Source organism: Salvelinus namaycush, chromosome 16 (genome assembly GCF_016432855.1).
Source record: "Salvelinus namaycush isolate Seneca chromosome 16, SaNama_1.0, whole genome shotgun sequence".
NCBI classification, from domain to species: Eukaryota; Metazoa; Chordata; class Actinopteri; order Salmoniformes; family Salmonidae; genus Salvelinus; species Salvelinus namaycush.
This window is the reverse complement of record NC_052322.1, coordinates 34,718,558-34,727,354: the sequence shown is the minus strand read 5'-3', so window position 1 is coordinate 34,727,354 and position 8,797 is coordinate 34,718,558. Positions and strand designations below refer to the sequence as shown.

The following is an 8,797-nucleotide window of genomic DNA, read 5'->3' as shown; positions in this document are numbered from 1 at the left end:
CATTGTTTTGATGTCTTCACTATTCTACAATGTAGAAAATAGTAAAAATAAAGAAAAACCCTTGAATGAGTAGGTGTGTCCAAACTGTTGACTGGTACTGTGTCTATGCCTTCATTTAAAAAAAATATAGACTCGTATCTTTCATTTGACACTCAATTTGACATGCTCCTATGAACTTCACATGTTGGTGCACATGGGTCCTTTTATATGGATTTGCCCACGTACTACCCAGCAGACACAGACTAGAGGCGGTCTGAGAATGGCAGCAAAATGTATGCTGCGTTTGTGTGTGTGTGTTCCCTAGACATGTATTCCTGATGTTTTCCCTCAATGTCAGAGGATCCACAGACACACTTGGATAGAGATAAGCAGATTAGACCCATTCCATGCATGCACACACACACACACACACACACACACACACACACACACACACACACACACACACACACACACACACACACACACACACACACACACACACAGTCTTGTTTTTTGAGATGTTAAACTTGGCTAACCATGAGGTCAGTCTGAGCAAGTGAAAACAGTAATGTGTAAAGTCTATGTTGCCCTCTACTCTTCTCTCTGTTATTGTTTTAGTCTGTGTGTTATAAAGACAGATTGCTTCATAGTTGATGCATTCCTTTCAGATCTGTCTGCACCCCATCCAGCACTGTTTCTCTCTCATGTTTGGAAGTTGACCCAGCTAGAAGAGAAATGCAGGAGACATTTTGGCTGTGTGTTTACTTAGGGCAGAAGTTTTGGTGTGTGTGTGTGCATGTGCGTTTGTGAGTGTGTGTGTGTAGTGCAGCTTTGCCAGGGCTTAGGGCTTGGCTGAGAGCGCTCCTCAAACCAGTTTACTCTGGTTGTGTAGGGGAGCAGTCTGGAGGCGGACCTCTTAAAGCTGCAGACCAGACCGTCTGTCGTTTTGTTGTTGTTATTGTGAGCTTCATTGTATTTCAGTGTGGTGGGTGTAGGTGTGTGGATTTTTGCTTCATCATTTCCTTGTGTGACAGAACTGTTTATGTTTTAGATGGGGGAGAGAGAGAGAGAGGTCAGAGAGAGAGAGAGAGAGAGGTCAGAGAGAGAGAGAGGTCAGAGAGCAGTGGTGCATAGGGAGTGAGGATCTGGGTCTTTACAACACAATGACACAGATTACTGCATGCTCTTTATGTTTTTATTAGATGACCCTCTCTTAAAGACTACCCTGTTCTGTGTAGAGCTCTCCGTGCCAGTGGGCAGTATAAGTACAGGGTTGAGCTGACGGCTCTTTCAAGGAGTGTGCTGGGTACAGAGAGGTTATAACAACATTGCCAAACGTCTCTCTTTCTCTCTCTCTCTCTCTCTCTCTGGTCTCTCTTTCTCTCTTGCTCTCTCTCTCTCTGGTCTCTCTTTCTCTCTCTCTCTCTCTGGTCTCTCTTTCTCTCTCTCTCTCTCTCTCTCTCTCTCTCTCTCTCTGGTCTCTCTCTCTCTCTCTGGTTTCTCTTTCTCTCTCTCTCTTTCTCTCTCTGGTCTCTCTTTCTCTCTATCTCTCTCTCTCTCTCTCTCTGGTCTCTCTTTCTCTCTTGCTCTCTCTCTCTCTGGTCTCTCTTTCTCTCTCTCTCTCTTTCTCTCTCTGGTCTCTCTTTCTCTCTATCTCTCTCTCTCTCTCTCTGGTCTCTCTTTCTCTCTTGCTCTCTCTCTCTCTGGTCTCTCTTTCTCTCTCTCTCTCTGGTCTCTCTTTCTCTCTTGCTCTCTCTCTCTCTCTCTGGTCTCTCTCTCTCTCTCTCTGGTCTCTCTTTCTCTCTCTCTCTCTGGTCTCTCTTTCTCTCTTGCTCTCTCTCTCTCTCTGGTCTCTCTCTCTCTCTGGTCTCTCTTTCTCTCTCTGTCTCTCTCTCTCTGGTCTCTCTTGCTCTCTTGCTCTCTCTCTTTCTCTCTCTCTCTCTCTTGCTCTCTCTCTCTCTCTCTGGTCTCTCTTTCTATCTCTCTCTCTCTCTCTCTGGTCTCTCTTTCTCTCTTGCTCTCTCTCTCTCTGGTCTCTCTTTCTCTCTTGCTCTCTCTCTCTCTGGTCAATCTTCTCTCTCTCTCTCTCTCTCTGGTCTCTCTTGCTCTCTCTCTCTCTGGTCTCTCTTGCTCTCTCTCTCTCCGGTCTCTCTTTCTCTCTCTGTCTCTCTCTTTCTGGTCTCTCTTGCTCTCTTGCTCTCTCTCTCTCTCTGGTCTCTCTTGCTCTCTTGCTCTCTCTCTCTGGTCTCTCTTGCTCTCTTGCTCTCTCTCTCTCTGTCCCGCTCTCTTATCCTCTTGCTTTTTCACTTCACTTCCTATTTTAAAGCAGCTGACAGCTGTAGCGGAATATATGCCTTACACATAGCCAGCTTCCCCCTATCATATGATCATATCATCCTTATTCTCTCAGGTAGCTAGAGAAGCTTGTCCTGTGACCCATCTCAGGCGTTTGGAATTTCCCTCTCAACCAATAGCAATGAACCATGAATAAACAAAACCGGATCTTGTAGTCATGACCCAGCCATTAGCCGGGACTCGCCAGTGTCTTTAGCCTTCACCCACTGCTAGACTAATGTGACAGGGCTCTGCAAAAGGAGTGTTCTGGTTATCTGAACGTTATCCGAACGTTATCCGAACGTCGGTCTGGTCAGCATTCCGTGCTAAGGGGGAATTTTCAGCATTCACAGGGGAGTGGAACACAGTATTTATTATTGTACTCTAATTTTCCATTCCATGCTATAAAACAGTTTGTTGTTCTGTCTAAAGAAAGCCTGGCTGGTATATTCAGAGTTGGGATTGGGATAGGGTTGGGCCTTTTCCTGGTTTCTAGGTTTGGCTATGGCAGACACATGATTGGTCGGTTTGACTGCGGCATACTCAGTTGATGGGTGGTCTGCAATGGCGAACACAGCTACTGGTCAGTCTGCAGTGCGGAAATCTAACTCTGAGGACCTTATAGTGAACAATGGGCCATTTTCTATGCTAGTATGCTTATATATATATTATAGAATGACTGTTACAGGTGTGCCGGTTTGATACAGTTTGCTATGCAGGAATAGCATGTTGGTTGTGGGTTTCTAGCACCTCCATCGGTTTTATGTCCATAATGTGTAACCTGTTATCTGGTGTGTATTGCAGGAAACCCTCAGGTCGTGCTGATAAGGAGGTAATGGCTGCCACCGTCCTGACATCGCTATCCACCTCCCCACTGGTCCTCACCCAGACATCCTCAGGTAAGACCCCACACACACACGCACACACACACACATACACACACACACACACACACACGCATGCACGCACGCACGCACGCACGCACGCACACACAGACTTACACACACACGCACGCACGCACGCACACACACACACACACACACACACACACACACACACACACACACACACACACACACACACACACACACACACACACACACATCTTTGTTTTACTATCCTTGTGGGGAGCAAACAATAGATTCCCGTTCAAAATCCTATTTTTCCTAACCCTTAAACCTAACCCTAACCTTAACCCTAACTTAACCCCAAATCACTAACCCTAAACCTAACCCTTATTGTAACTTTAATTGTAACCCTAAACCTAACCCCTAAGCCTAAAATTGCCTTTTCCTTGTGGGGACTGGTGAAATGGGCCCATGTGTCAGAATTGTCCTTCTATATTTAGCCTTAAAGGGAATATCCACTCAAAAACCATCTTTTGGTAAGTCTATCTTTTGGTAAGTCTATCTTTTGGTAAGTCCACGATCTCTTCATTAGGCCACTGTTGATTTAGTCTCAAAAGCAGTCAAGTTTTCCAGATATTGGATAGCATTTTGCAGCTTGACACTTGGCTTCTTGAAAGCCCAATATCTTATAAACTTGACTCCTGACAACAGCAACAGTGGACTAATGAAAAAAATGAAATAAAGATAGTTTCTGAGTTGATTTTCTCTTTAACTTAATCATGCAAGTGTTTTTCTTTTGCTGTGTTTTACCAGCCCTATCCCCCCTCATTGGAGAGCAGCTTTATTTGACTTTATGCTATTTTTATTACGTTTTTCTTTTTAATCAGGCAACACGGCAACTCCTGGGAGTGCCATTAAGCCGACTGCTCTTTCTTTTATAGAGAAAACGAGAGGGATAGAGGGATAAGAGAGGGGAGAGGACACTTGTTTATCGGTTTTACCAGAAATTCCCAATTTTTTGTCATCACCCTCTATTGATAAATGACAAAATTACCTCTATACTAGGGTTTGTCAACTCAGAACCAGATGACTGGGTTATACAGATTATAAAAGATCTTGCTCACACTTAATATATTAATTTCATTTAGGCATTAACAGCTGTACTGCTCGCCAGGAGGAATATGGCTGTTTCCAGGAGACCCCAGGCCAAACCAGGAGGGCTGGCAACCCTACAAACCTACTGTACCTCTAAATCCACATCCATTTTCCCCTATTGTTCATTAGATGTTCTGATCACGCTGAGGTGAGGAGATGAGAGCTGGTACCTAGCCACTGTGTTGGAACACACATTAGGGTCACGTGTGGCTGGGTCAGTGTGCCTTTGAAAAACGACTCCCTGTGTAAGCCTGGCCGGGATCCATTTTGGTTAAAACCTATCCATGAACATTTTGGGGGTTTTCTTCCCCCTTCCCTAAATCTACAGTATACTGTAAATATACTGTATTTAACCACTCTTGTCCCCATCTCCACAGTTTAGTTCTGTTATTGATTCAAGTGGGTTAATCCACAACACACAGTGCATTCGGAAAGTATTCAGACCCTTTGACTTTTTCAACATTTTGTTACGTTACAGCTTTTTTAAACATGTCATTAATCTACACACAATACCCCATAATGACAAAGCGAAAGCAGGTTTTTGGAATTTTTAGCAAATGTAAAACATAAATATAACAAATTAAAAACAGAAATATCTTATTTAGATACAGTACCAGTCAAAAGTCTGGACACACCTACTCATTCAAGGGTTTTTCTTTATTTTTACTATTTTCTACATTGTAGAATAATAGTGAAGACATCAAAACTATGAATAACACATATGGAATCATGTAGTAACCAAAAAAGTGTTAAACAAAACTAAATTTATTTTAGATTTTAGATTCTTCAAAGTAGCCACCCTTTGCCTTGATGACAGCTTTGCACACTCTTGGCATTCTCTCAGCCAGCTTCATGAGAAATGATTTTCCAACAGTCTTGAAGGAGTTCCCACATATGCTGAACACTTGTTGGCTTATTTTCTTTCATTCTGCGGTCCAACTCATCCCAAACCATCTCAATTGGTGATTGTGGAGGCCAGGTCATCTGATGCAGCACTCTATCACTCTCCTTGGTCAAATAGCCCTTACACAGCCTGGAGGTCGTTGTCCTGTTGAAAAACAAATGATAGTCCCACTAAGTGCTAGGGTTGCACATTTTGGGGAATATTCAGAGGTGGAAACTTTCCGTGGGAATTTATGGGAATATTTGGGAATTAACGGAAATATATGCAAATTAATATTAATACCATTTAATTGTAGATGTTTTTTGCATTGGATATATTTACCATATCATATGGAGACAGAAACATAAACATTTTACCTTATCATATGTAGACATTATTGCAAATTATTAAATCCTTCCAATAGACATTTTTAAAAACGATTTAGTTATGAATTGAACTTTAATTAAATGAGTTGAATCTTCACATGGGATGATTTCACTGAACAACAAAAGAAAGGGAATATTGAATGATCCCCAATGATCCATCGCATCTCCCAAAAACGTTTTCAACATACATCTGTAAAATGATAGTCTAGAAACTAAAGATTTGGTTGTCTTCCTTTCAGGCTTCCATGTCTTCTCCCTGGACCTCCTCAATGTCCACCTCTTCAACATCAGACTGAGGCCTCATCTTCACTGTCACTTTCCAACCCTGTAGAGCATGGCTCATTGTCAGGCTCAAAAAGCCTCAAATTTGCCCGACCAATTTTACAACCCATGTATTGGTCAGCCTGTTGCGTGCTTTGGTGTGTGTGTTCCCAAACAAGGACCAGTTGCGCTCTGAGGCAGCTGATATTGGTGGGATTTGGAGGATGATGGAGGCAACAGGGGAAAGAGCCTCAGATCCACAAAGTCCCTTCTACCAGGTGGCAGATGAGATATTTTGGCACGACTGCCATATTGCATCTCCATCCCAAAGCCCTTGCTTGGAAGTGTATATCGCCAGACTGCCAAGAACCTTGCCCTCATCCAGGCCAAGGTGGCGAGACACGGTAGTGATGACACCTTAGGCCTTGTTGATCTCTGCACCAGACAGGATGCTCTTGCCAGCATACTATGGGGTCCAACATGTCCAACACTGTGGGGTGTATGGGCTTCAGGCAGAAGTCTTCACGCTTTTTGATGTATTTCAGAACTGCAGTTTCCTCTGCTTGGAGCAACAGTGAAGTGGGCAGGGCAGTACGGATTTCTTCTCTTACTTCTGCAAGCAGAGACTAAACATCAGACAGGATGGCGTTGTCTCCCTCAATCCGTGCAATGGCTACTGCTATAGGTTTCAGGAGTTTCAGGCTGCTTACCACTCTCAGGAGGATCCTCTTGATGGGGCTGGATCCTCTTGATGGGGCTGTCTATATCGGCATACTGCGATATGGCCATTTCTTGGAGAGACTCCTTCCCCTCCAGGAGACTGTCAAACATGATGACAACACCACCCCAATGGGTGTTGCTGGGCAGCTTCAATGTGGTGCTCTTATTCTTCTCACTTTGCTTGGTGAGGTAGATTGCTACTATAACTTGATGACCCTTCACATACTTAACCATTTCCTTGGCTCTCTTGTAGTGTATCCATTGTTTTCAGTGCCATGATGTCCTTGAGGAGCAGATTCAATGCATGAACAGCACAGCCAATGGGTGTGATGTGAGGGTAGGACTCCTCCACTTTAGACCAAGCAGCCTTCATGTTTGCAGCATTGTCTGTCACCAGTGCAAATACCTTCTGTGGCCCAAGGTCATTGATGACTGTCTTCAGCTCATCTGCAATGTAGAGGCCGGTGTGTCTGTTGTCCCTTGTGTCTGTGCTCTTGTAGAATACTGGTTGAGGGGTGGAGATGATGTAGTTAATTATTCCTTGCCCACGAGCATTCGACCACCCATCATAGATGATTGCAATACAGTCTGCTTTCTCTATGATTTGCTTGACCTTCACTTGAACTCTGTTGAACTCTGCATCCAGCAAATTAGTAAATAAAGCATGCTTGGTTGGAGGGGTGTATGCTGGGCGAAGAACATTCAGAAATCTCTTCCAATACACATTGCCAGTAAGCATCAGAGGTGAACCAGTTGCATACACAGCTCGAGCAAGACATTCATCAGCATTTCTCTGACTATGTTCCTCCATTGAGTCAAAAAACCTCCTGATTCCAGGAGGACCATGAGCTGTTGCTATCGATAAGGTGTCTGATTCATCATTTTCACCTCAAATAGAAGTAGAGGGACTTTTGTCAGAGGTTGCTTGTTGTGAGCGCTGAGGGAACGTTATGCACTTGGCCAGATGATTCTGCATCTTTGTTGCATTCATCACATATCATTTGGCACAGTATTTGCAAATGTACACAGCTTTTTCTTCTACATTAGCTGCCGTGAAATGTCTCCACATATCAGATAGTGCCCGTGGCATTTTCCTGTAAAGATTTTTTTTAAATGAGTAAAAAAACTAAAATACAATTCCATGTACAGATAAATAGATAAGCAGTCAGATTAAACAACTCCTTTGTAAGATAAATGTTTTAAAATGAAACATGTATGGAAGCAGGTGAATTAACACTCCTCAGTTCGCAGGCTCAAGCAAGCTAAAACTCACATGGTAGCAAAAACTAGCTAGCAGAAATTGTTACGATTTCCTAGTTAACAAAAAAATCATGTATGTGTTGATAAAACGTTTACTGGAGACAGGAGATCAAGTGGAGACATAGGACGAGGTGGATATTTGTATAATAAGGCCGTTTATTCACATGTAAAAATATCTTAGTAAATCGTGCAGCACGGCCCCTTCTGTCTGACTCGTATGGAATCGTCGGAAGAGAGAGCGCTAAACGTATTGTACAGCTTTATATATGCATTGAATGAAGTAGGTTGATCTGGTAGTCTGGCCTTCTGATTGGTCGATCTGGGTCGTGGGTAGTCCTGTTCAGGCCTGGTGTCGACGTTCCATTGGTTCTTAACATAGTTCTTTGTCTTGAGTTCCAACCTTGAATATAGTGTGTGTGGGGTTGTGTGTGTGGGGTTGTTTTAGCAGGGGCCTGTTCATGGGGGAGGGGAGTGTGTGTGGGTCTGTGGTTATTATAAGGGTACGAAGAGTGGGGGTATAGTGGGGGATGGGTGCATGTTGTGTCAAGTATAGCTAGTGTTGAGAAGTTGTTAAAACAAGTTACCAATATCTATTACAATTTCTTACATATGTCATATAAAATATATTCACCCCACCCAGTATTGTAATAAAAACTTACCAGAAAGCATGTAGTCCTTTGCTCAGACAGTGTAGTAGCGTGGGCTCAATAGCATCGCATTAGTGTGCAAGATCTTGAGAATCAGCTGTACATGTGATGGAAGAGTGCACTGCACATGTGATGGAAGAATGCACTGTGCATGCAGAGGGTTGCAATTCCATTGAATTGGGGATAGTTTAACCAAAATATGCCACAAGACCTAGAATTGCCTTATGTGTATTCCACAAAAAAGGTTCACTGTTATAAGCTATCTTTTTTTATGTATTTAAGCAAAATTCCCAAAATTCCAGGGCATAACTTTCCACAGAA

General features: G+C 43.2%; 1 protein-coding gene across 2 annotated transcripts in view; it reads left to right on the top strand.

Annotated features, from left to right (window-relative positions):
• The first annotated feature begins 3,122 nt into the window (after window positions 1-3,122).
• Window positions 3,123-8,797, top strand: part of LOC120061349 (zinc finger protein 704-like) — a 47,185-nt gene continuing 41,510 nt past the window's right edge. For both annotated transcript variants that reach the window (XM_039011099.1, XM_039011098.1), the window contains exon 1: window positions 3,123-3,215. In XM_039011099.1, coding sequence (XP_038867027.1) covers window positions 3,152-3,215 — 64 coding nt within the window. In that variant the 5' untranslated portion in view covers window positions 3,123-3,151. The remainder of the gene's footprint in view (window positions 3,216-8,797) is intronic.